Source organism: Setaria viridis, chromosome 9, assembly GCF_005286985.2.
Source record: "Setaria viridis chromosome 9, Setaria_viridis_v4.0, whole genome shotgun sequence".
Lineage (NCBI taxonomy): Eukaryota > Viridiplantae > Streptophyta > Magnoliopsida > Poales > Poaceae > Setaria > Setaria viridis.
This window is the reverse complement of record NC_048271.2, coordinates 38,408,333-38,434,899: the sequence shown is the minus strand read 5'-3', so window position 1 is coordinate 38,434,899 and position 26,567 is coordinate 38,408,333. Positions and strand designations below refer to the sequence as shown.

General features: G+C 47.2%; 4 protein-coding genes and 1 long non-coding RNA gene across 6 annotated transcripts; 2 read left to right on the top strand and 3 right to left on the bottom strand.

The window, feature by feature from the left end:
* The first annotated feature begins 4,866 nt into the window (after positions 1 to 4,866).
* Positions 4,867 to 8,010, top strand: LOC117840857 (probable protein phosphatase 2C 47). Its single transcript, XM_034721394.2, has 5 exons — positions 4,867 to 5,134; positions 5,555 to 5,725; positions 5,806 to 6,003; positions 6,429 to 6,634; positions 7,152 to 8,010. Exons 2-5 carry the CDS (start codon positions 5,576 to 5,578, stop codon positions 7,708 to 7,710), a joined length of 1,113 nt encoding a protein of 370 aa, XP_034577285.1. The 5' UTR covers positions 4,867 to 5,134; positions 5,555 to 5,575; the 3' UTR covers positions 7,711 to 8,010.
* Positions 8,011 to 8,485: 475 nt separating this feature from the next.
* LOC140221378 (uncharacterized) lies at positions 8,486 to 12,046 on the top strand. Of its 2 annotated transcripts, XR_011897139.1 has the most exons (4): positions 8,486 to 10,628; positions 10,716 to 10,748; positions 10,870 to 11,065; positions 11,138 to 12,046. It is a non-coding gene; the product is annotated as an uncharacterized lncRNA (long non-coding RNA). The 2 variants fall into 2 exon arrangements; XR_011897138.1 differs by having other exon boundaries at positions 8,487 to 10,748.
* A 317-nt stretch (positions 12,047 to 12,363) lies between these two features.
* Positions 12,364 to 15,592, bottom strand: LOC117835627 (serine/threonine-protein phosphatase 7 long form homolog). Its single transcript, XM_072290512.1, has 7 exons — positions 14,403 to 15,592; positions 14,210 to 14,282; positions 13,955 to 14,121; positions 13,196 to 13,880; positions 12,913 to 13,121; positions 12,539 to 12,833; positions 12,364 to 12,402 (listed from the first exon to the last, which is right to left on the bottom strand). The coding sequence occupies exons 2-7, from the start codon at positions 14,279 to 14,281 to the stop codon at positions 12,364 to 12,366; spliced, it is 1,467 nt and encodes a 488-aa protein (XP_072146613.1). The 5' UTR covers position 14,282; positions 14,403 to 15,592.
* Positions 14,332 to 17,441, bottom strand: LOC140221200 (uncharacterized). The gene is made up of 3 exons (XM_072290511.1): positions 16,640 to 17,441; positions 15,757 to 16,550; positions 14,332 to 14,352 (listed from the first exon to the last, which is right to left on the bottom strand). Exons 1-3 carry the CDS (start codon positions 17,172 to 17,174, stop codon positions 14,332 to 14,334), a joined length of 1,350 nt encoding a protein of 449 aa, XP_072146612.1. The 5' UTR covers positions 17,175 to 17,441.
* A 1,654-nt stretch (positions 17,442 to 19,095) lies between these two features.
* Positions 19,096 to 20,396, bottom strand: LOC117839928 (putative Myb family transcription factor At1g14600). The gene is made up of 3 exons (XM_072291113.1): positions 20,033 to 20,396; positions 19,849 to 19,925; positions 19,096 to 19,743 (listed from the first exon to the last, which is right to left on the bottom strand). The coding sequence occupies exons 1-3, from the start codon at positions 20,178 to 20,180 to the stop codon at positions 19,663 to 19,665; spliced, it is 306 nt and encodes a 101-aa protein (XP_072147214.1). The 5' UTR covers positions 20,181 to 20,396; the 3' UTR covers positions 19,096 to 19,662.
* Positions 20,397 to 26,567: the final 6,171 nt, after the last annotated feature.

The following is a 26,567-nucleotide window of genomic DNA, read 5'->3' as shown; positions in this document are numbered from 1 at the left end:
TAATCCTAAGCCAGAACATCAGCATGATTAGCACACTGCAGCCGCAGCAACAGCGGCAAAATTGAGGCCTTACTCCCAACTCCCAACTTTGACACTATGCAAAAAGAAGATTCCCCATCACATCAAACTTGCGGTACATGCATGGAGTACTAAATGTAGATGAAATTAAAAACTAATTGCACAGTTTTGTTGTACTTTGCGAGACGAATCTTTTGAGCCTAATTAGTCAATATTTGGACAATAATTCACAAATACAAACGAAACGCTACAGTGTGCTACAGTGCTGTAACAGTAATTTGGCACCTCCCAAATTCCCCAACTAAACAAGGCCTGAAGCAAGAAAGAAGGCAAGGTTCCCTTCAAAATAAAAAAGAAAGAAAGCAAAGTTCAGAGCAACATGGAGTCAGACATCATGACGAATTCAGTCGGAAGAACTACAAGGCCATGCGCAATTTCGTCCGTTCTCTTCAATTTTGGTCGTCCGTTCTCTTCATTTTTGGGAGCAGGGGCATGACTTCGAGCGGTCACCGGCGGGCAAAACAAAAACAACCTGACACGACACGTACGTGAAGCGGAGTACACGGGAAGTCGTATGTTGGGTGTCCTTATTAGCTGTTGTCACGAAGAAAAACTCCGCACCTGTCTTTCCATCAGGTGGTTCTTGGATTGGAGTGTCGTGGGCTCGTGGCAATGATCATCATTGGGACGGAATGTCCTCCACGCTGAATGATACGGAGTGCTACTACTATATCTGGATAATCAGCTGAATGAATGTTCCCATCCGACATGTATGGCATCTTGTACATGGTATAATTGTAGTATACTAAATTCTCATTTCAAGTTTGTATCACTCTGTATTAGTAGGACAAGTACATTAGTATCATCTAATAGCCAGTCTCATATATTGACACGTAATCTTAAGATGACTCAATAGACAACTCGTATATAACAAGTTGTCTTATAGAGTTATAAGATATATAATTTCTTAATTTGTGCATATGAAAAAAAAATTATGAGTTGCATGGCAATAACAACTCCAATGGTGGTTGAGTTGTCTCGTAGTCCTAAATTTTAGCTCATGAGGCGATTGTTTCGTGAAACAACGATCTTTTTCTCTCTCCTCGCTCTCTCTTCTCCACATCATAAAAAATCCTACATAGCACTACATGAGACGATCTATAAGACCGCGGACGTGTAGCAACGTACTTCCTCTTAGGGCAAGTACATTGGTGTTGTCTAATAGTCGGTCTCATGCATTACACGTAATCATGAGACGACTTAATAAACAACTTATACAATAGGTTGTATTTTTAAGTTGTCTCGTAGTAATTCTATTCTCCTAATTTGTGCATAAAAAAAGAAATATTAAGAGTTGCATGCAACCACAACTCGTACAATAGTAGAGTAGTCGTCCCGTAATCCTAAAATCTAATCTATGAGGCGGTTGTTTCACGAAACAACGACTCCTTTCTCTCTCATCACCATCTCTTCTACACATCAGAAAAATCTTAGGACGACCTACAGAAGCTGAAGCCATTCCAGGCCAAGTCGAAGTAATCAGGACAGTGGACAGCCAGTGATCCATCCAGCTTCTGCTGATTACTGTACGAGTACCTGTGAAAGGAAGTCTAGAGACATCGATGGTCGGTTCAAAAAGAGGAGAAATCATACTGCTCCTGCAGTGTGGGGAGGGACACGCACGCGATGCGTCCATGCCCAGTGAGAGTGAAAGCCAGTGGTTGTTCAGCGGCGGATGGGCTCGGGCCCCGACGAAAAGGTCAGATATCTCCACAGCCGGCCACCGCTAGTTACTGTGCAGATTCTTTATGCCGCCGCGCCGCGAGTGGTTGGGTGGGTCAAGGCGTGCAGCAACTTCTCCGCTCTGACCGCTGCACGCCGCACCGCCCCCGTTGCCGGCCGAGCCCTCGGGCTCCCGGCAAATCCAAAGTTTTCATGGGGCCTCGCGTAGTTTACGCTAATGATTGGCATCTGCGCCGTGATTTCCACCATCAAAAAGGACGTTTTACCCCAGCGAGTTGCAGCGTTCGTCCACCATCCCAGCTCTCACTCCCCGCGGATATCGGGGACGTGACGGGCACGCGCGCGCGGAACAGCCGGCGAAGAGCGCGCGCGTCGCGTGGCAACCGTGGTGTTGGAGGCCGTCGTCTCGCGCGGGCCGTATGCACTTGGGCTGACGAACTCGCGGTACAAAGTGCACGGTTTGCTAAGTGAGCCCGTGTGGGTCTCTCGTCGGGCTGGGGAAGCCTGCGGCGAGGCCCCCTTTTGCGCCGAGTCAACAATTGAGCCCAGCAATCACGGGCACAACAATAAGCCCACAGAGAAATTATGATGTTGACCGTTTGCCTGCGAAGCACGGAATATCTGTCCGATTGTGAGATTGACTGTGAGTTTTGTACAGGTTTAGAAACTAGTACTCGGACAGATTTCGCCTGAAGAAATCGGACACATGACAGCAGCATATGGTGGTGTACCGCTTTTCAGTCTAGTTTGGACTTTTTCTCCGCCTAGGGCTAGCACGTTGTAAAAGAATAATAGCCGGTGCATGCATGAAATTGATGACATCACCCTACATACATGAAAAGAAAGTTCAATCTAAAAAAATCTATATATCTTAAAACGTTTATCTAAATTAAATTCTGATTCCATCAATAGATTTGTGGCAACATCTTTAAAACAAGATCCCACTTGATTATATTTGGATAAATTTTTTATTAACATTTTTTATCAAGTTGGAAGATTATCTGAGATATATATAGCCGAACAAATTCTACGAACTTGTTGAACAAAATAAATATACACATCAAACAAACTTTACGAACTAACAGAACAAAAGGCGTAGTGCGCTCTGTTCACTTTTCTTCTGTTATCCAGGAGCAAATACTTAGAATAGTATTAGTAATGAATTGAAAAAAATAAATAGATAAATATCATTATTATAAAGCTGCTTGTCATTGAAAAAGGAAAGAGAGTCGGTCCACGCATTCAAGATAAAAAAATATTAACGACCTCAGGCCACATGCAAAGAGAGATTTAAACTACAAAAATTGTAGATTCTAAACCATGCATCCAAACTAAATTTCATTTCAATCGCATCAATAAGCTTCTTAGAATAACAAGATCTCCAAAAGAAGATCTATGCATCAACGAGTTTCTTAGAACAACACGATCTTTAAAATAAGATCCACTTAATTTCTATTGCATCAATGAGCTTCTTTAGTTTGGATGTTTTTTATAAAAAATATTTTTAATAGGTTTGAAGATTTTCGGAGATATGTTTCCCTAGAAAAAATTCTACGAATTTACGGAACAAAACAATTAATTCATAGAACAAATTATATATATATATATATATTTATAGAACAAAATAAATATACACATCGAACAAATTGTATGAACTCAAGGAAAAAAATTATATACATTGAACAAATTATACGAATTCACCGAATAAAAATGTATACCCCTCAAACAAATTATACAAACTCAAGGAACACGTATTTTTACTCATTGAAAAAATTGTATAAACATCAATGAAAAAAATATCCAGTTAGAATAAATTATACAATCTCGTAGAATAAAGATTTGTAGAATCAGAACAAATTATATAAACTTGCAGAACAAAATAACTATAAGCATCAAACAAAAATATATGAACCTATGGAGCAAAAATACATACATTGGAATAAATTATATGAACTTATGTTCAAAAATTTTTACACGTGGAACAAATTGTATAAACTTACGAAATGTAAAAAAAATTTTACATGTGGAACTAACAGTATAAAATTACAAGTCGAAGCAGCGATAAGGAGGAAAGCGACCCGTGGACTCGATAAACATGGCCAGTTCATTACCGCCCAGGGCAGGCACTCCTATACCTTACGCTGTATCCTTCCGTTTCTTTGCCCAGGCACGAGGCGACTCGCTCTCATACTGCGGCGGTGCGGCGCACTGCACGTTCCGTTCAGGTCGCTGTCCGAACCCGTGCACTGCCTGACACGAGATCGCCGCCGCTTTCCACGCACGGCACGTCGTGCCAGGGACCAATCCGGCTTCAAACAAAACAAAGATCGGCGGCGCCTTTTGTTCCGTTCTGTTTGTCCCGGGATGGACGGGCACGGCACGAAGGAAACAAGCGAACCAAGCACCCTTTTGCTCTTTCTTTCGCTGTTCGCTCGGCACAAAGCGACTTTTTTTTTTCCTTTTCTCGGCTGGAGTTTTACACATCGGCAGAGCACATCGGGACGCAGAAACTTGTTGATCTAGCCGAGTGAATGGAGCAGCACCGTGCTCGTGCAGGCAGAAAGCAGCTCGCCTGTGCGGCTTCCACTCTTTCGGATACTTCAGGATGACTCCATAGGAAAAGGAAGTAGCACGTGCAATCAAGAAACTGTTTTTGCTAATGCGGTCTGACACCATTTTGTTTTTGCCTATAAGGTTCTGACAATAATTTGTTTTGCCTATGAGGTTCTGACAAGAATTTGTACGCGTGCAACCAAGCAATATCCAAGCCAGAAGAAAATGCAAAAAGGGCATGCCAAGATAAGTACAGCACATCATCCATGCTAATATCTTTTGTACGCAAAAGCACGTACCGACATGGTCATATCCACTGGCAACGAGGAACAAGCACCCAGAATGAAAAAAAAAGGAGCTGAAAAGTGGGAAGGGGACGAGACGAACGAGAGAACCCGACAGGGACACGGAATGCACAACGGAGAGCCGCACCCCGGGCGCCGCCGCGGGTCCACCCATCGATCCGCGGGCCCGCCCGTGGTGAACACGGCGCATCCAGCCGTGCAAGCACAGCTGCTGCTGCTATAAGCAGATGGGATCACGATCACACGATCCAGCACGCACCAGCAGTCCACCACCAAAATCAACCCCCCGCTTCCGCTTCCCCTCCTCGCCCGTCCCGTCCCGTCCCGTCCCCAACCGGACTCGGAAATCCACGAACTCCTCCTCCCCCTCGTCCTCGCGCGCCCCTGCACTGCTCTCCGCCTCTCCCCATCGCCACCCACCAGCACCCCCGGCGACCCCACCCACCCACCGGCCGCGGCCTCCACCCGGCGTTACCTCGCGGCGACGGCGCGCGACCGTTCCGTTCCCCACGGTGGTGAGCGCTCCTCTCTGATCCAATCTTGCTCGGACGCTCTGCATCTTTCGTTCGTTCGTTCGGCTGGGTTTCATTTGGTTGCTGGAGAAACTGGATCCTTTTCTTGGCTTGCCGCAGAGGGCTTGGAGCAGCGGAAATGTCATCGTTTTGGCCCCTTTTATTGGTTCCAATCGTTGCACGGGAGGGATTTTTTTAAAAAAAATTTCGTTCCTGCTATTGGTGTTCCTGGTATTCCATGCTCCCTCGATTTCGTTGTAAATGCTCGAGACCTCAGCGGATTGAAAGGACTGGATTCACCTTTCAGAAATTGGATTGCCCCCCGTTCTAACCGTTCTTGTCGCACATGGACGTCGGTACCCAACCCTCTGTTGTTTCTGAAATGCTTTCGTTTCCCTGTGCTCTCTCTCTCATCACGAACAGAGTAACGGAGGTGCCGGAGCCATGAGCGGGGGAGTGGAGCCGGAGACCCCGCCGGGTAGCAGCAGGAGCGGGGGCACCACGCCGGTGGGCGGGAAGCCGCCGCGGCACCACCTCACGTCCATCCGCCACTGCGCCAGCAGCGCCCGCATCGCCTCGGCCTCCGCGGAATTCGTAAGCAAGCTTGCTACCACCCTAGCTTTGTGTCCCAGAACAAAACGGATTTAACGTTTTCCCTTCTGTTGTTCTTGCAGGAGCTGGATTCGGGGACACTGAGCTTGATCTCGCCCACAGACATCCGTCCGGGCTTCTTGCCTGTGTTCCGGTCGGGGAGCTGCGCGGATATCGGGCCCAAATCGTACATGGAGGACGAACATGTCTGCGTCGACAACCTCGTCGAGCACCTTGGACTGCGCGGCCCGGGCATCCCTGCACCGGGTGCCTTCTATGGGGTGAGTTGGAATTGCATTTGCCATCAAATCTTGCTTAGTGCTAACTAACTGCTCTTGTTAAATGTCTAGCAATGTGGGCCCATTATGGATCTATGATTTGTTCTGGTGTGAGTGGCAATAATGTTGCTATAATAGCTTCTAGGCTTGCTATAATAGTGTGTTCATGAATCATGATGGTAGAAATGATTGGACTGAAGAGGAATCGGTTCCACATGGTCAATAATAAATGCCTAGGATCAAAAAGGAAAAAGCTCCTGATGATAAAATTATTTCCTTTCTATTTTTGACCTTTTGGTACCGCACACTACAGACGTAATTTTTCACAAGAGAGAAATAATTGTCCATTGTTCCTTTGCCCATGTCCAATGAAGTTTAACTGAGTCTCACATTGCAGATGTTTACTGTTTTGTTTGCGGAAAATTTAGGTGTTTGATGGTCATGGTGGTACAGATGCTGCCTGTTTTGTTCGGAAGAATATACTGAAGTTCATAACTGAAGACTGCCACTTCCCCAACAACATGGAGAAGGCAATCAGAAGTGCATTTGTGAAGGCTGATCATGCAATTGCGGATTCCCATTCTCTTGACCGCAATTCTGGGACCACAGCATTGACAGTCCTTATATTTGGCAGGTAAATTCTGATGTTAATACATCAAATTGTATGCTTTAGCAATTTATTGCTACTTCAATAACTTATTGTTCAATATTATTACGCTGCTATACAACTATGGCGCTAATATTCGCTCTTCACTAGCATATTACAACATAATACTTTTTAAGTAATAGAACCGAAAGATTTGGTGCAATGAAAACGAGTAAATCATTTGCAATTAATGGTTTTCTGTAATATTTTTGGTTAGATAGGTTACTGAGTTGATGACAACTTACCTTTACAAGAGCAACTAATAATTAAACCCAGGTTTACCAATCTATAAACCAGTAGATGTGCTTCACATTTATTGCCTCAACCTCCATATCACATCTGCACATAAGGTTCTTTGCTGTACTAAGCTGTTCTTGGGGCCTTATGACCTTTATTGGTTGATAAATGTCAACATTACAGCCTGTATACTGTGCACAGTCTTTTGTATTAATTATGTACTGTGGCATCTCAAAGTATGTCCTCATCAACCTCATTCAAATTGCAGGACATTGCTTGTTGCAAATGCTGGTGACTGTCGAGCGGTATTAGGAAAGCGAGGCCGAGCTGTTGAACTCTCTAGAGACCACAAACCCAACTGCACGGTTGAAAGGCTCAGAATTGAAAACCTTGGTGGTACTGTCTTCGATGGCTACCTCAATGGTCAGCTGGCTGTAGCAAGGGCGATCGGTGATTGGCACATGAAAGGCTCCAAAGGCTCTATATGCCCTCTTACACCAGAACCTGAGTTCCGGGAGGTCAGACTTACCGAGGAAGACGAGTTCTTGATAGTAGGCTGTGATGGCCTTTGGGATGTGATGAGCAGCCAGTGTGCTGTGTCCATGGTAAGGAAAGAGCTGATGGCACACAATGATCCACAACGGTGCTCGCATGAGCTTGTCCAGGAAGCGCTGAGGCGGGACTGTTGTGATAACCTAACTGTAGTTGTCGTGTGCTTCTCAGCAGACCCACCCCCTCAAATCGAGGTCCCAAGATTCCGGGTACGGAGAAGCATCTCAATGGAAGGGCTGCATACGCTGAAGGGAGCTCTTGACAGTAATGTCTGACTCCTTACAGTATACCCTTTGCCTGCAACTCTTGTTGTATGATGATGGATTTTCTCTTCTTTGTTGTTGATCTGTCAAAGTTTTGGTCCAACCATTGGGTTTTGAGATATAGATCTTGGAATAAGTGTCGTAGAAATATTTCGAAAGAAATTTTGTTGAGGTGTAGGCTAATTAATCATTTTGTTGAGGCAATGATTTATCTGTACCGGCTGCCATTTGATTGTTGATTGTTCACAATGTAATCGAGCAATTAACCGACATTGTTACCCTGGTACAAATGAGAGCTAAAGCAGTTGATCAGTTTTCCTCTTGTCCAGAATTCCACTTGTCTGGTTGGATGAGGTTCCTGTTCATTATCAGAACCAAATGACTGGGATGGATCCTCTCCATTTACCTGTATAATTCTTGTTGACTCGTTCATCCTTGTGCATATGAGAACAAGTTCATCAAAATAATCCTTTACTTCCTGTAGATGTAGACTCGATTTGAGTATCTGCCAGTAGATGTAGACTCCATTTGAGTATCTGACAATGAGCTGAAACCGTTTCCTGCGTAAGTTTCTCCAATGCAAGGCTTAGGCTCGATTTGGATATCTCCTGCTAAAGTTTAACACCTGTCACATTGGATGTTTAGATGCTAATTAGGAGTATTAAACATAGGCTAATTACAAAACACAAATGGAGTCTAATTCGTGTCTCGCGAATTAGCAAAGGGGTTTTGCAATTAATTTTACAATTAGCTCATGTTTAATCCTTCTAATTAGCATCTGAACATCCGGTGTGACACCGCTAAAGTTTAGCACCTAAGTATCCAAATACCCCTTAACATCACGGCGTCTGAACTGAAAACATGTCCCCTGCTATGCTCATCATCCATGTGCAGTAGTGTGCATCGCCGTAGTTTGGCTTTGTTGTTGTCCTTGGACGTGCTGGAGCCTCCAAGGCCGAGGATAAAGGATGGTGACCCCTGTACCTGCGACTAGCACGGCACCTGTAGCAGCTAAATCCTCCATCCTTCGCATGCCGCATGTAACGGTGGATCTCCAGTATTCGGAGTTTCAGACTGTCTCCGACGCTCCTGTAATATCTTGAAGTGCCGGCGAGGCCGTCAGTGGATCGAGCTACGAAGTCTTCGTCCTGCCTGTACGACCGTGCTGGGCGCGCTCCAACCACGTGGTTCGCGTCGATTCGGGCCGTCCGCCACGCGCCCAATGTCTGAGATGGCCTTGTGCTTCCAAAATCGTCGGCTACGTGGTTCTCCGGCATTGGGATCCGATCACACGGCAGGCGGCAGGTAGCCAACACAAACACAAGGCGAGGCCGCCGTTGGGACTTAGGAGTGGCATTCTCCTGTGATCTTCTTCCGGCCTGTGAATCTTCGCCGCGCCCGCCCACGCTCGAGTCGTTAGTGCTCCCGGCTCCGCGTCGGTCTCCAGCCGTCCGGCGTCCGCCACGCGCGCACACGTCCCACATGACACGCCGACCCCGCGGCGTGGAAGAACCCAACCCAAGGAGGCTTGCGCTCGTGGCTCGTGGGGGGTTGCCCCTCTGCGTTGGCGGCCGAGGCCACCAAGAATTGCGAGGCACCCGCGCCTCGGCCGACCTCGCTTTCGGCCCTCGATCACCGGCCAGTCGTCTGTAAAACTGTAACTGTGGGCACGCACAACGCAAAGCGTGTGCGGACCAGTCTACGCACAATTGCAGGTCGCCCGGCGCTGACTGGCTGAGAGCTCCAAATGTACCCGTCAGCATGTAGTTTTCTGCTTGGGGGTTCGTTTTTGCTCTCAGCTGTTCACGAATTGCTGCAGTACGCTAGTACAGACGTACAAGTGGAACGAAACGGCGCAGTACTGCCGTCAAGAGTTTGCATCACACAGTAGCAAGCTCGATCTGTACTGCACAAGATGGCATTTCTACAACTGTACTGCACCGTGCCGAACGGCTACAAATAGGCAGGCCATCAGGCGACGGATATCATCATATCAGAGCCACGGCATCGAGATCGATCAGTCGGGTTCTAGCAGTAGCAGTGGAAGGGGCATGCAGAGGGTGGCCTGGCACTGGCAGAGGCAGATGTCTTGTCTGAAGCCAGCCTCGCGTCCTCTGCTTGCCTCTCCCACTCCTGTTGCTAGACCATTTTCACCTTTTCAGTTTCGCCATGCCGTTTAATCGTCGTATTTGCTGCCGCCGCCGCCGGGGGCCGTGGGTGGATTTGGGTTTGGCCCGGTCGCAACAAACCCCAGGGGAGGGGCCTGCTAATTACCCTAGGCCTATCTTCGGCCCAAACTCGTTCGTTCGCTCTCCCAAGCCCACCGGAGCAAAGCCACACGGCCCAGACACCGAGCAGCAATTCTTTCCTTTTTCTCTGCCCCCAGTGCCTGCTGCCCCTTCCCGGGCTTCCCCCCAGCTCTCTGGTTTTACCTTTTTTGTATTTTGGCCCTTTTTCGAAAAAATCTCACAAATAGACCCCTGGCGAAACCAATTCCGGAAATGGACCCTCGGCTTGGCGCCAGGATGGCTGGCGCCAAGGTATAACGTCTTGGCGCCAGCCGTCCTGGCGCCAAGGTCCCTGCGCCCCGCCTCCGACGTGGCGCCGGCCCGCTGACGTGGCGTGGCGCGGAGGCTCGGCGCCAAGATCTGTGGCGCCAAGCCTCGGCGCCAAGATCTGTGGCGCCGAGCTCGGCGCCACCGTCGCTGGCGCCAAGCCTTGGCGCCATAGATCTTGGCGCCGAGGCTTGGCGCCAGCCTCCCTGGCGCCAAGCCCCCTACCATATATACCGCCCTTTCTTCCTGCCCGAGAGTTCATCCTCATTATTCTCCACTCTCTCGGGTTTTTACTCTCCCTACTTCGCCCTAGACTACGAATCGACATTGTAGCTTAGGAAACTTTCATTTGATCCGTGGATCCTGAAGAGCAAGGTATCCTCTCTCCATCGTACCTTTTTTTCACATCGATTCGTTATATATTTCTTGCATTTTTGAACTTAGGGTTTCATGCAAATGTAGGATGCCGAGGCGTGGAAAAGCTAAGAAACTAAGGTAATCTCAACGCCCGTAGTTATGTTATATACTCATTGTTGTGGATCAAATGAAAAAACCTTAATTGTAGGTTTATTCTTAAGTGCGTTTGATTCATAGAACCAAATAAACAAAATTGTAGTTATGGCGCAAAGAAGACCGGAAATGCGTTCGATCCATTGCCTCTGCCTAGTGGTGTTCCAGTGCCGATGTGCTTTTGCGGCGATCCTTGCAAGGTAGCCAAGTCCGAAGAACATGCCACGTATAGGCAGAGGTATTGGATGTGTTCCAACTTTGCGTTTGAACCTACACTTCGTCAGCGCCGCATTAACATGTTGGTAAGGAAATGTTGTTGTCTTATAATTATTGTCCATAATTTTTTTGTTTTATAACAATTGCATTTGTTGTAGAGCCCTCCACCGCTATGTGATTTTGAGCAGTGGATCGACACTGAGATCGATCCTGAAGACAAGGAGTTTTTGGAGTATATGATGCGCTGGGATGCAGAGAGGAAGGAGGTGTACGAGAAGAGGCTCGTAGAGGAGGCTGCGGAAAAGGAGCACAAGGAAGAGGAGGAAAGGAGGCGGGTTGCTGCGAACAGGGAGGAGAGAGAGAAGAAGCTTGAGCGGGCACGCCGAGCGAAAGCAGCGGTTGAGGAGAATCCCGATGCCTTAAGGAAGGGAAAGTGGCCTCGTTGCACTCAGTAGCCATATTTAGGTTCTAGTTCTATGGTTTATTTATGAACAATATTTTCTACTGTGAGACTTTTATTATGTTGTCATGTAATAATGCACTTTAAGTAAGGACACGCAATTTGTAGACGACATATGTTCATTTTGCGATGTAATGCATTTCGAAGTCGTAGTCTACTGAAATATCCGTAGAAAATAAAAATGGTAATTGTTAGCGAAATTTTGGCAGAATTTCCCCTACTTGTTGATGCAATCCATACAAAATTACGAGATGAATAGTGAATATAAATACAAGCATAGAAACATAGAAGCATATGACACAAGCATATGACACATTCAGAATAGAATCCACAATAGTTCAGAATAAAAGTCCTTATACAAAGTTCAGAATGACACAATAGAATCCACAAATAGTTCAGAATGACACAATAGTCCATATGATACAAAGTTCGCAATCAGAGTCGTCACTGCCTCCTAGTCTTACCCTTACCCTTGTGACCAAGGGCGTCGGTGCCTGGAGTGTAAGGAGAACGTGGACGACGTAGTCTAGTGCCCCCTACAACCTGTGTAGGCTGAGTCAAGGGAGCCTCCTGGAGCTGAGACGGGCCAATCTCCTCGGCCCTCTGCTCATCGTCGTCGTCATCGTCGTCGTCGTCTTCCTCGGATGCAATTGATTTCGAACCTGAGGGGCCTTGGCTGGACGTACCGACGCCTCCTTCGCGCAGGGATGGAACGTGCACGTCTCGCGTCGTGGCAGTCCTGCAACCACAACGAGCAGCGGCACGGCGAAGCCGATTTGACAATCGCTGCAGTAGTAAAAACAAGTTACACAAATGAAGAATGTAACGTATTAATAAAGTATTAGAAAGAATAATTTGAGACTTACCTCTAGGAAGCTCCGCGTCTCGGGGTCCCTAACTCGTGGACGGAATTGCTCTATATCTCTAACCGAGCTTTGTAGGGTACGCCCCTGCAACAAATGACTAAGTCACTAAAGCAACAAATGACTAAGTCACTAAATGACTAAATGATTAAGTTAGATCAATAAGTCCTTATCTAACTAACTAAATCTCTAAGTAACCTAACATAGAATATAGAAAAGTGAAGCAATTGTCTTACCATCCTATCCAGGATTGGTCCTGCCTCCACCTGCCTTCCAGCACGAGTACTCTGATCGTACACCGTGTCTTCATCGTCGGATGAGTGGATATCTGCGTAGTCATCTTCCGTCCATGCTTCCCTCAGCCTGTGCCGCGTCGCACCTTGGTACCAGCTCTGGTATTGCCTGTACGCACTGTTTGTGTGCGGCTCGTTGTTCTCGTCCAAGTTCTGCTCGAACTGCTCCCATTCCTGAATATACGCGTGGTGGAACGCGGGCCACTCGGAGACCTTCCGCTTCTTCTTTCGATCCACGCTGCACGTCACGTTACACGTTACTGTTAGCCAAAATTTAGTTAATAGTATTTAAATATATGAAAAAGGAAGAGACTTACTTGTGTAACTCTATACTAGTCGAGGTCGCCTGTGGTGGCCAAATCTGCCTCATCCCAAATTGACGTGCTACTCGATGTGGCAGGTGGTACTCGACAGCATAGAAGCAAATAAGAGGGCACACCATCCTATAAATATCATCGTCCGTCGCACACACGAAGCTAAGGGGAAAAGGAAGTGGATCGTCTCCGTCGTAAGGCTGCCAATTTACCTGCAAAATTTGAATAAAAAACGTTAGTTGTTATACTAAAAGATTACAAAGCATGTTTAAAAAAAATCACTTACACTATGAGCAGTGAGCGCGTCTATCTCGTTGATGTAATCCAGGTACGCGCGGTCCAACCTGGTATGGCTAACCTTAACCTGATCCCAAATATATGCCCATGTCGGCTGTCGTCTCGGCAGCTCACCTGGGAACCACGGTCGACACGGCATAATCTCGGGCCGACCAACAGGAAGACGGGACCACATCCATAATTGCAACAGGTAGACACACCCACCAACTGACGGGGAGCCTGAAGACCGACGGCACGCCTCACACAGCTGCCGGTATAGAAAGCACAACACAGCTGATCCCCAGCTGTAAGAACCAGCCTGGTGCCAGTCAGTGAGGCAGTGGATCCACATCCAAGACGCAGTATCACCTGTAGCGTTTGGGAAAAGAACGCAGGCAAAGAGGTGTAGTATCCACGCCCTGCAGTAGTGTCCAACTGTCTCAGCATCCGCGTTCTGGGGGCACTGGCCGAAGTGTTCCCGCAGCCATGAGATTAGCACTCCAGATGTGCGAGTCCCCTGCTCCTCAACCTCTCGACCCAGGAAGGCTGCGACTCGTGCTCTCCAACCATCTGAGACGCACGGCCCAGTGACTGGCTGGCCCCGAATCGACAGACCCAGCATCTTCTGACAGTCCTGTAGGGTCACTGTCATCTCTCCGAACGGGAGGTGAAAGCTGTGAGTCTCGGGTCGCCACCTACATTTCGCCGGATTATTATTTGATAACATGTAAAGACATAACAAAATGAATATGACTAGTGGTAACAGTACCTGTCAACCAACGCAGTTATAGCTGCTGAATTGAACTTGGGCATCCCACGACGAACCTGATACGAGATGACATCTAGGCCAGCCATCTGTAGCAAAGGAGTGTAGCGGTCGTCGTACTGCAGCGCCAAAAACCCATCATGGGCTCTAGAACGAAGGAGCGGAAGGACCTGCATGCAAATAAACCAAGTCAGAGATTACATAGGACACAAGACGTGGACGCTCGCAAACCTTTAATCATGAATTGTAAATTATTACCTGCCCTCCCGCTATGAGACGACCTCGGTGGGTCTGGTCGTACGCCTGGTCTAGAAGGTGGAAGTGCGCCATCCTACAAAAAGGCAAAAAGAAATAAGATTAGTAAACAATAAATCATGAAGTTAGAGATGTAGAAACACAACCTGTATGAATAAAACACATATCAAGTAACGAAAAGAGCTACTAGTCGCACCTCACTAATTTGCCAACGGCAAGTGCGTGAATTATGACCCAATCTGCCGCACTTGCCGCACTCGTTCTGTTCTGGATCAGCAAGAAATGGTGTTGCTCTACCACGCCTCGTTCTTCCGGATACCTGATCCATAGTCATGTTATGCCTCGTCCGCTTCCTTGTTCCACGTTTGTTCCAACGGTATGCAGGATCCGCAACATATTTTGGCCCATCATACGGAGGCCACTCTCTAGGATCCCGGAAAGGCACGAAACGGGGGCTCCATGTCCGCACAAGGGTGGCTACGCTGAACTCATGTGGTATCATGCTCTCGATATCAAAATTGCGATGCCTCGCTGCTGCCACCAAATGAGAACATACGAAGTGGTACTGCCTTGGCCTACCACAAGTGCATTTGAAATCTCGGAGAACTACCACATGTATCCTCGACTCTCGGATCTCACCGTCGGACGTTGTACCGCCCCTATGCTCCACCTGATAAGTCCCTGAGCCGAGATCAAAACATTGCACCTCATGTGTGGAAGCCCTTTCATTTGCAATGATGAGATGTCTTTTGGTTTTTCAGCCCATCTCTCCCCAGCAACCTGCAACGCTTCTGCTTTTGCGTGTCTTTCATTGAACCACGCAACAAGCCTGTAGAAGGTGAATTCAACGATTGCGTTCACAGGCATTCCACGTATCCCCAATAACAACTTATTGAATGACTCAGCCATGTTACTGCACTGAAACTCGTACCTCCAACCACCGGCGTCGTGAGATCTAGTCCACTTATCTAAATCTCTCATCAAACCAGCAAGCCATTGTCGACCTTCTGCATTTGTTGCGGTCCTTACCTGCTCCAATTTGCGCTGAAAGTAATAGTCCTCAAGCTGCCGTGCTGCAACTTGAAACAGATCAAAATTATCCTTCACACCATCCTTCCGAAGAAGGTTCTCCGCAAGGTGCCGAGTGCACCAACGATGATGCAAAGGTGCATAACCCTCTATCTATTCTTGCACAGCATGAAGTATGCCCTGATGCCTATCGGATATAACGCCAACCTCCCTACCAGGACCAACCACATGTATCCGGACTAGTCTTAAGAACCACCCCCAACTGTCATTGTTCTCCCTCTCAACCAATGCAAATGCCAAAGGAACCAACATATTGTTCGCGTCACAAGATATGGCTATAAGAAGTGTGCCTCTATATTTGCCAATCAAAACGTACCATCAATAGAGAAAACAGGACGACAGTGTCTAAAGGCTTCCACAGACTGAGGGAAGCACCAGAACGCACGCCCGAATATCTGCCTCCCGTCCTCCTTCCAAGCATTTGGTTTTGGGATGTACTCATAATGCATGCCTGGATTCACCGCTTTAATTGCATTAAAAAGAACTGGCAGCTGCTCGTACCCAGACTCCCAATCCCCATAAATCATCCTCCACGCTCGCTGCTTAGCCCTCCAAGCTGTACCATAAGTTATCACATATCCTCCATAAATCTCCTCAACAGTTCTTATAATTGTTCTCACTTTCATGTTGGGTTGTTCCTTCAATATTCCCATCAACCGCTTCGCAATGAGGGTAGATGTTAGCTGCGGATGTCTCACTGTAAGCTCATGGTCAGCACAATTGTGTGGACCGACAACTTTTGTGATCTTCCACTTCCCGGTGATATTTTGCTTTCTTGCACAAACCCTCCATGGACACCGTTCCTTGTCACACACAACTGTGTAACGGCGCTCCGCATATGAATGCAACACTTTGTACGGTCTCTTCCGTATCACCGCAAAAGCTTGCAACCATCTCTTCAATGCGGGAAGGTCCTTAAATACCCTACCCTCCTCAATAACCATACTAGGACCAGCTTCAGGAGCTTCTAGGAGCTCATCATCACGTCCTTCTGCAAATGCCTGATCGGAAAGACTCAGGTCGCTAAACTCGTTAACTATCGGATCACGACGTCCGGGGAATATACGCCTGAACATCTCAATATCACTCTCCGTCATCTCTCCAACAGGACGATCATCATCAGAATCAAGATACACTCCCATCTCGTATGCATCTTCATCATTCAAAATTTCAACATTGTTAGAGCCACGCAATCCATCTCCACATTGCACTTGCGCATCAACTAGAGGCACATCCACATTTTCTGGAATATCTCCTGCGCCATCAAGTACAAATATAAGTAAAGAATAAGTGGATGGAACGAATGGATTATCTCTTATCAATAGAAACCGGTGAGACACTTACTCGGATCATTCTGAGTGAAAAGGAACTCATTAGGAGAGTCCGCCACATCATCAACAATCCGACAACCATGTCCAACTACTTCATTAGGGGCAGATTCAGCATCGGGAATAGTAGGTGCAACATCCACGTCCATAACAGGTTCTGGGACGGGAGGATCAAAATGTGCCCGTTGACCCATTGGTCGGGAAAACTGACGAGAATTTCGATCAACTCCCACCGGCCGAACAACCACTTCAACACTTGGGGAATGACCATTCATAACCGTCCTCACATATTTCTCCCACTGACCTGCACACCGAATTGGGACCATCTTCCTTTGAATGTTGAGAGGGGAACCTAGGTGAAGAATACCCTCGACTGTGATTTCATCATTTTCATGACAATGTAACTCCTCCCGAGCCCTTGCAACCAACTCACTAAACGATGGTTTCTCATCGAATATGACAACCTCGCACTGCATGCCAACAAACTTAACACATCCATATTCATCCCTTTCCACAGTGCCTCCGTAATATATGCTCACTACGTTCTCCATCTAGTATATCAATATAACGACGCACAATTCATTTAGTCCATAATAAATTAAACATTCTAAGTCATAGTATAAATTGACTTACTAACTAGTAAATACAACTAACTAACTATGTCACATATACTAACTAACTATGTCACCTAATATGTACATACGTACTTACCTATACAACTACTTAACTAAATATCGTAATAACTAGTTTACTATGCTATTAGTTATCATATCTAACAATTATATCTATCTGTCAACTTATCTATCTACCTATTTTATCTAACAATTCTACCTACCTATCTAAATTTTACCTAACTATTCTAATTTATCAATATTACTATCTATCTACGTTATACAACAACTATCTATCTACAATTATACAACAACTAATACAACAACTATCTATCTACATTATACAACAACTAATACCTTCGATCGGCCGGGAGCGGGCACACGACGGGGGGCGGCCGGCCACAGTCCACGGCGGGCGCTGGAGCCCGGCCGGGGGGGCACCGGCGATCGGGGAGCCCGGCCGGGGGGCGGCCCTCCGGGCGGGGCGGCCGGGCCGGCGCACGGGGACCCGGGGCCGCCGGGCGGGGCGCCGGGGCCGCCGTGCGGGGCGGCGCGTCGGGCGGGCGCCGGGCGGGCCGCCGGGGCCGCCGGACGGGGCGCCGGGGCCGCCGGGCGGGCGCCGGGCGGGGCGGCGCGTCGGGCGGGCGACGGGGCCGCCGGGCGGGGCGGCGCGGGGGCGGCGCGTACGGCGGCGGCGGGGCGCCGGGCCGGGCGGCGCGTACGGCGGCGGCGGCGCGGCGGACGAATACGGACCGGGCGAGATGAGAGGCAGATGCAAAATCAAACTGCGCAAAGGAAGGGAGCCGTTATGGTAGGGGGCTTGGCGCCACAGATCTTGGCGCCGAGCCTCCGCGCCACGTCAGCGGGCCGGCGCCACGTCGGAGGCGGGGCGCAGGGACCTTGGCGCCAGGACGGCTGGCGCCAAGACGTTATACCTTGGCGCCAGCCAGCCGAGGGCCCATTTCCGAAATTAGTTTCGCCAGGGATCTATTTGTGAGATTTTTTCGTGAAAAGGGCCAAAATACAAAAAAAGTCGGTCTGGTTCTACTGGTTGTACATGGGCATGGACAGTGAGAGGTCCAAGCTGATCCTACTTCGTCCGCCGTGGTGTCCCGAGCAACCGCGCCCAGAACCCGTCGACGGGGAGGAAACGAAGCTGCACTGTCTGATGCGTCGGCCGCTGTCGTTGCTCCTGCTGCTGCAACACCCAGAGTCCAGCGTTAAGGAGAGCGACGGCGAGGACTCGCCGTCCTCGGCGCCGCGTTCCTTCACGGTCGTCGGCCAGCTGCTGTTTGGCGCCGTTGCGTTGTGGCCGCAGACCGCTTCTCCTTCCCGATCCTGGAAAATGGACACAGATAAATCAGAGCGAAATGCCGCCGTACATACCCATCACTCCATGCCGCGGACTACTGGCCCAACTCTTTCCAGGGTGTGGCGCCGTCTCACCAGGAAGCGCAGCGGTCTGGGCAGCGTGTCGGGAGCAGCAGCGTGCTGTTCGCCACCATCCGCGGCGGCTGTGGAAATGGGGCCGCCGCGCATCCCAAAGGACACGTACCCATCACGTACTCCTTGGCCTCTGAGCAACCCGTCTTGGTCTTGGAGTTGGAGGCGTGCGTTCTGTGGCGTCTCCATCTGAGATACAGGCCTGCACGGGAGAAATGTTTCAGGCTCTAGCACTAACCGCTGTTTAAAAACGATATTTGCTCTCATTGCTTGATGGCTCCAAGGAATGTTTTAAAAAAAATTACTCACGACCACTGTACTTCTATGTGACTGAAATAACTCAGCTCGTCACACTGACAAAACGCATCTCTGATGAAGCTCCTGAAGTCTCGTATGGAACTAGGAAAGCCATCAAAATTTGCATGAAGCTTTTAACTAACCTATTAGCATAGGTAGGAATATCTGATGGAGCCCTCACTCTCTGAGAGCAAGCAAAAAAGAATGCACAGTTTTTGCAGTGTGAACTGGAGCTTCAATCACCATGTGGAAAGTGAATGAAATAGTTCCTGACGTGACTGATGAACCTGGGAGATGGCCGAAACAAAACATACATGCCACACAACAATAAAAGGGAAAAGGAAGAAGTGACCTTTTCAGTTGCAGGTCGTGGAGCAGTAATTCCTTTTGAGAATAGCAGGACCAGCAATAGTAGTAGCCATGATGATCTTGCTCCATATCTGTCCAAACTTGGACACCTGCATACATTTGCGTCCGATCCACTACTTGCTGCATCTCTGGTCACAGGAATAATGCATAGGGAGGATACAAAATGGTAAGACTTCAGATCATTGCTGCATGCTTGGAAAGGAAAGAAAAAGGCGCATCCTTTTAAATGTGGCTTCCATTTCTTTTTTTTGACATCGATCTTTAAAAAAATAATTCTTTGTGTTTGACAACGATCAATTGTAAGGTTATATATGCATGATTAGCAGCTCTCATCATAGATGATAGATGGAGAAGTAGAACCTTTGATGTCAAGATCATCAGTTGTCATGTTCCTGTACATCTGTCCAAATGTAAAAGATATCAGTGAAAAACTAATATATCACCATATCTGTGAAAAACTCAAACTGAGATCGTAATATAGGGATAACCGCAAGGTCTTACATACCTGTAGGTGGCTCTTGACATGGGATATGGTGAGACCTCCCACGCCCATGAGCTGCAGGACTCGCTTGGGTGTGGCCTCTGAAGCACGCAAACCGATCACACGCAAAATGCACATGAAGTTAACATTAGAATCTGCATGCAGAGTCAAAAGATAGCAATTAAATTAAGATGAGGAAATGCAGTACTGTGTTGGCCTCCAAGCCTGTGTATGGCGTGGACAAAGCGGCGGTGGAGGTCAGGCGTCCACCTCAGGCGAGGGACCTTGGAACGGTTGTACTGCCTCACCGCTCCTTCAACCCTCTCCCTCCCGGCCATTGCTCTCTCCATCGTCATCCCAAGATGGGTCGCCCAAGCTTCACGCTAGAAAGGTATTTCAGCCTACAGAGCAGCTAAACTCTCTACGACAAGCCTCTCAAAAGCCCACATCTAGGTGACTGATGATGACTGACTGACTATGATACACGGCGGTGGCCAATAAATAGCCTCTGCATCGTGCAATCCGTTCTTGGGAGCACTACGACGAGGTGAGAGCAAGGCATGTGGCGCCATTGCAGGAAGAGACAAGAGGTTGGAGACAAAGGAGCTGCTCAGGCGTCCTCAGAGGCGATTATGCCGTTTGCCGGAGGAGGTCAGGTGATTATGGAGTTGGAGCAGCGCCGTTGACCCCAAGCGAGGATAGGACACGAAGAACGGGAGGAACAAGCATGCTACTATGCTAGTAACAAGTACTACGCCGCCTGCATCCTCATGCCTCGCTGCCTCTGACACTCACCTGGCCTGTCCGGCGTTTTTGTAGCACAGTTTGCACTAGTCCGAGATTAGCTAGCTTATCACCAACATACCTCCATAGCCTACTATCCTATCTGGCTATCCATGACGAATTGGTGAAATAAAGCAAGGTCAAACTAGATGGGACACAAAATCTAATTTTACAGAAGAAAACAAGTATATATTCTTTGAGAAACAAGCCAACAGCATGGTACAATGGTGATGCATGTTTTGGCCTTTTCCGAAAACTAGTATAGTGCTGCAAGGGACACGCTCTCGAGAGTATGTATGTACGTACTTGTTGAGCTCTGAATCGAGTTCCCATCTCCTCACACAGCACGATCGATAGACCCAGCACGGCACCGGCTATTCCTTTTTCTCATCATGACATGGTACATGCAGATGCACAGGGCAAAGCGAGCGGATCATGCGGTGCATCATGGCCTGCGAGTCTGCGACCTTACGGCCCTGCGATTCTTTATGCCGCTGGCCTTGTCGTTGTGACAAAACTTGAACATATATTATTCTTTTCTATGAATTCTTGTAGATATCTACCAACAACTTTCTAGGGCCAAATATGTCGAATTAATGATCTCATGATCCTGCGAGGATATTTGTGCGCTGGATCTCCATCTCTGCTGAACTCATCATGAACTACGGTGAGATTTTGGTTCCGGTTTTAAATTAATGGTTCCAGGATAATAATTTTGAGAGGTACAGGTAGTAGAATTTCATAAATAAATTAGTACCCGAGCTTAAAAATGTTTAGCTTGTGCTTTCTCTTATTTGTTAAATGTTATGATATAATACTAATATAGATATATAGTTTGCATCCACATTCATAGTTAGTAATTGCACCTTTATTTTGAGCCAAGTCTATTTTACTTCCTCACCTATTCACTTTATCAGCTTAACCCCCAAATAAAATTTAGACTCACTTTACTCCCCGAACTATTTCAGTTGGTCCAATCTACCCCCAATTAGATTTATTTTTTTATTTCTTCGCATACAAGTTGAGTTTTAATTTTAGATTTTGTTTGTTGACTTATAACATGATGTTCTATGTTAGAAAAATAAATTAGAATTTTTCATGATTACTTTTCATATTGTTTTGTATATCTAAGATCAATTTTTATTAAATGTTCATAACCTATGAAAATAACCGTGAAAAATTTTAGTATAATTTTTTTAATGTAAGGCATCATGTTCTGTATCTGCTCATAAAATTTCACTTAAAATTCGACTCATACACGGAGAAACAAAAAAAAACTCATTAGAGGTAGATTGGGCCAAACAAAAATATTTGGGGGAGTTAATCGAGCCTAAATCTCCAAGTGAGGGTTAACACGGAGGCTGCATAAAAAATCTCCAATTAGATAAGATGAGCTGGAGATCTGGACGGAAGGTCGAGGGAGGTTGTTGGACCGGCGGCAAATGGAGGACATTGATTGGACCAAAGTTAGTTACATAGAAGATAGAGGGCGACTATAAGAAGCAGAGAAGAAGAATCAAGGAACCTACCATTACCAAGGACTTTAAAATAGAATTTTATTCTGTTCAGGGTTCTCCCTGCAATGTGGGGAATGAAATATCCTTTTCACCTTTATACAATTCCAGCCCGGTTCAGAAAAAAAAGAGCCACCCCATATTATAAGAAGATGCAGAAATGCATAAAATTTACACACGTTGACAAAATTTTCGTGGACGCTGGACCTTCAGTTTATTTTTGTGGGTCCAGCTGAGTGGAGGAGGTCCGTACTACGGTTATGGCCTTGGACGTGTGGACAGTAACCGATATGATTGTAGTAAGAAATTAAGAAGAGCAGGCTAATAAGTGATCTCACAAGAAAAGGAAGAAGATCAGGTCATAAAGTTATTTTTGGCTTTCGGACATGAACCAAATAATGGACAAGATTAATTGTACTCCTAATAATCTGTCATGACTTGTGAGCAGTTTTCTTTCAATAAGAAAAGGGGTTACCATTTCGTCTAATATTGACATAGGCTTGGAGGGGCAGGTGCAGCGGAATCCGAAAAGGAGCCTTGTTATCGGCGACAAATAAGTAGTAACTTCTTATTTGTGTTTGGAGTATACGCTAACAACAATTTCCCTGCCATAGTTGCTTTAAGGTTTTTGGAGCAAGCAACCATGTGTTTTCTCCCCGTCTACATGCGCTACATATTGCCACACCGTCGGGAGGTCTACCACCGATATCAGTACTCGTCCGCCATTCTTTGTCAACGAAAAAAGAATTGGCCAATGAAGCCTTCACAAAGGGATCTCTCTTCGGCGGCGGTCCTCCTGCTCGTCGTCATGGCCGCCGGTAGGTGCACATGTGAATGACCTATATATGTTAAATTTACAGACAAGAAGTCGCAACTCGATGGTGATCTTTGTTTGATCGTCTGGCTAATGTTCATTGTGCGCCGGCGTGTTCGTATTCAGAAATGGCGTCCGTTGAGGCGAAGAGCGACGGCTATTGCTACTATCCGAGCGGCAAGTTTAAAGGGTGGTGCTTGTACACGGACCACTGTGCCGATGTGTGCGAAGATGAAAGCAACAAATACGTTGACGGCAAGTGTCGCGGCTTCCCCTCTCGTTGCTATTGCATGACGATGTGTCCGCGGGCACCCGCGCCCGCGCCCGAGATTATCGCTGCTCCCAGGCGTCCTCCGGTCAAGATTGAATGATCCCTGCCGCTGTTTGCCCGGTACGGGTCGTGCAGCTGCTCGTAGTAATATTTTTCAGGAAATCAGCTTGTGTCAATAAAATGGTTGGACTTTGTTCTGCATCAAAATAAAAATGGAATATAATGTTCTCTCTATAGCATACATGTGTTGAGCCGTCGTCGCTGAATAAGTCCACACCTCCCCACCATCTTCTTATCAGTATCATGGCTTACTTGGTGTGCTCTAGGAAGTAGGGTGTCCGATCTTCAACTCTAAATTTGATGATGTAGTAACACATTTGATCGGTTTCTTATCAGCAAGATCCGAATCCTGCAATCGCAACACCACTTCTTCTCTGATTATAATATGTCTTTGAACAGTTTTGACCGTGCGCTGCTCGGTTGATATTGCCACAAAGGCTAATCCCTTCATGTGAATCAAAAGAACACAAAAATGCAACCTATTTGCTGAATAATGAATACGCATTTGAAGTTGGGGTCTCACAAACCGATACACAGTGAAACTGTTCAAAGACAAATTAATCTAAGCAAAATCCAAGTCTAAAAGTAACGGCACCGAGGTATATAAGATAACGGAGGGCGGCGGCTAAGGAGGAGGAGGAGGGCAAGGGGTGGACGTGCTAGGGCGTGCTCCTGGTGCAAGAGGCCCACACAACTTGGGCCTAGGCCGTTCCTATGAATTACAAGGTCAGTGCTTCGATAAAAAGGTGATGCAGTACCCTAGTTGATATGTACGTCCACTTACTTCGACAATTTCTGTTGACTTAGAAAGAATTTTGGCATGAGACTGGTGCCATTAAAAAGTGTATTTTCTTAGCTTTCCATGCGTATGTAGAATGTTGAAAACAGACTCCGTATGTGATCTGTGCGACAATTCTAAGACGGATTGCTTCTGGACTCCGAGGTGGACTCGAATTTGATTTAGTTTGGACCTCCAACTTGGCTTGGACATCCCTTGCTAGTCCTCTGCACCTCCATACCTCTCTTTAAGTATTTTATGATCCTCTCCATAATTTCTAATTATAATGATATCTTTAGGTAGCGATCTATCTTCAAAATAACTAAAAAGAATACATAGGAACGAGCTCAAAGAAATAGTCATATCTAACACATCGTTACATAACTTATCTTGTCTGCCCTCGAATTTGCTAAAAGGGGTAGAGATCGATTCTTTATTTCGAGTAAGGAATATTTGTACATGTATACAAATTAGCGTAGGCATAAATTACAACATCCTATTGATCAATAAGGGTAGAGATATTGTCACGAGAACGAGGTTTCCCACCAATACATGAACCCCGCGGATCGGCACTACGTCAGATGACTTCGTGAGCCCTACAGGAATGCCCCCCTTACTCACTCTCCTCTAGACACCACCTATAGACACTATGAAGTTCATAGGAAGGTAACACATCTAAGTAGCACAGGACGACCTAAGGAAAAAGCCACAACCCCAAGCTAGAGCGGGCTCGGGGGTGTCCATCCCGAGCGCTAGCCCCTGATGGAATAATGGGCTTGGTCCATTGCAAATTTTAGAAATTTTAAAAAAAATCTCAAAGGCCCATGTGGGCATGAGCAAGTGGTGCAAACCTTTAGTCCCACATTGCAAGTGGAGAAGGAGGATGACCAATGAGGTTGTCTTCTCTCCTCCAAGATATGTATGTGGGGAGAGAAGGAAAGCTCTACACGCTCGCGCTCGCTCGCCTCGCCTCGCCGGGCCGGGCCAAGGTAGGGTGAAGGGCGCGAGCACACGACGCTTGCATGAATGGTCCGCCAAAATCCAACCCCTCGCCTTGTGGGGGCACGGTTTCTTTTTGCTATTTTATTTTTTTTGTTACTTGGCCTTTAAGTTAGCGAGATATATGGAAACCTAATCGGTTTAGATCACGATCGCGACGTGAGATCGTGGGCTCTCCTATGTATACGACCTATCGGCCTCTACCAGAAATACATCTAATCGAGCTAGGATTTTTGCCTCTTCTCGTTGCTGCGCCGCCACCGTAGTCTACTCTATCCCAAGTGCCGGCGTGCACCGGTGAACAGGAGAGCAGGTCTCCGGAACCTCTCGCTCTTGTGATCCTATACTAGGAGAGGGCAAATAAGGTTGTTGGGAAGCGCTCCGCGCGACTACTTAAAGTCTTCACCACAGCTCGTTCTCCGTCCAAGTCCGACATTGCGGCGTACCATCATATTCGACGCCGTCTGCTGTACTCCGTTCGCAACACCGTTATCATCCCATCAGCACCGCTTGTCATCACGGCTGCACCGGCTAAGTACGTACGCTATGATCCGATCTGTTATTTCACCATGTTTTCTGAAATCATGATGTTGTGCTTGGTGTTGCCTAGTACGTTAGAGATTTGCACGCTAGATTTTGTTCTTGTCATGTTAAATCTAATTCGGAATTTTATCATGCAGTTGTCTAATTTTCCAACAGCCCCTAGCTACGTGGGGCTATACAGAGTAATTTTTGGGGTTAAAATAAATCTTGTTCTAACGACACGTCTTGTAAAGGAAACAGAAGAAGTAGTAATTAGATCATGGGGTCATCAGTTTGTAGCAGCAATTAAAACATGGAACAAAATAGAGAAGCTTATTTGCCGCCTTGCATTTCTCTAATGAAAGCACCCTAAAATAGCTCGGTGGAGATTAAGCGTCTCCCTTCTTCACTTTAATTCCTCCTCTTGCAGTTACATTTCAGATGTGATATATATACCCTCCTGTTGGAACTGCTTAATTGCTTATTCACCACCCATCTGCTCTGTTCATTCTTCCCTGGATGCACAGCCAATCATTACTGGAAACGAAAATTCCCCCAAAACGTTAAAAACCGACAGAAAAATTTAAAAACCCACAAGGGTATTCAGTAGTGAATCCACGATGGAGGCTTCACCGCAGAAGCTCTCAGCAGCCGTCGTCGTCCTCCTGCTCGTCATGGCCGCCGGTACGTGCATAGCTGTCTGAGTCTGACATTATGTAAGAAGTCGTTGGTATGATACGCTGGAACCGTGTCGTACGTGCAGGGACGGGGCCGCCGGTTGAGGCGGGCGAGTGCTTGTCACAGAGCACCACGTTCAAGGGCCTGTGCTTGGACTCGGATAGCTGCAACGACAAGTGCTTGCAGGAGAGCAACGCCTACTCCGGCGGCAAGTGCCGCGGCATCCACTTTACATGCTGGTGCATCACGCCGTGCGCCACGACGACGCTCCCGCCATCGGAGGCCTCGCCCAGCCCGTCGGACCAGACTGTGTGGTGGCCTTGA

Excerpts from the sequence above, each read along its gene's own strand:
- LOC117835627 (XM_072290512.1), bottom strand. The coding sequence starts at position 14,281 with ATGGCGCACTTCCACCTTCTAGACCAGGCGTACGACCAGACCCACCGA. Across the intron at positions 13,881-13,954 it reads ATAACTGCGTTGGTTGACAG|GTGGCGACCCGAGACTCACA; the intron begins GTACTGTTACCA and ends GGCGAAATGTAG. Across the intron at positions 12,834-12,912 it reads ACTAGTATAGAGTTACACAA|CGTGGATCGAAAGAAGAAGC; the intron begins GTAAGTCTCTTC and ends CGTGACGTGCAG.
- LOC117839928 (XM_072291113.1), bottom strand. The coding sequence starts at position 20,180 with ATGACGATGGAGAGAGCAATGGCCGGGAGGGAGAGGGTTGAAGGAGCG. Across the intron at positions 19,926-20,032 it reads CAGGCTTGGAGGCCAACACA|AGGCCACACCCAAGCGAGTC; the intron begins GTACTGCATTTC and ends TGCGTGCTTCAG. Across the intron at positions 19,744-19,848 it reads ATGTCAAGAGCCACCTACAG|ATGTACAGGAACATGACAAC; the intron begins GTATGTAAGACC and ends ACATTTGGACAG.
- LOC117840857 (XM_034721394.2), top strand. The coding sequence starts at position 5,576 with ATGAGCGGGGGAGTGGAGCCGGAGACCCCGCCGGGTAGCAGCAGGAGC. Across the intron at positions 5,726-5,805 it reads CCTCGGCCTCCGCGGAATTC|GAGCTGGATTCGGGGACACT; the intron begins GTAAGCAAGCTT and ends TTGTTCTTGCAG. Across the intron at positions 6,004-6,428 it reads CACCGGGTGCCTTCTATGGG|GTGTTTGATGGTCATGGTGG; the intron begins GTGAGTTGGAAT and ends CGGAAAATTTAG.
- LOC140221200 (XM_072290511.1), bottom strand. The coding sequence starts at position 17,174 with ATGGAGAACGTAGTGAGCATATATTACGGAGGCACTGTGGAAAGGGAT. Across the intron at positions 16,551-16,639 it reads TTTCACTCAGAATGATCCGA|GAGATATTCCAGAAAATGTG; the intron begins GTAAGTGTCTCA and ends TTGATGGCGCAG. Across the intron at positions 14,353-15,756 it reads TTTTTAATGCAATTAAAGCG|GTTGTGTTTCTACATCTCTA; the intron begins GTGAATCCAGGC and ends TTATTCATACAG.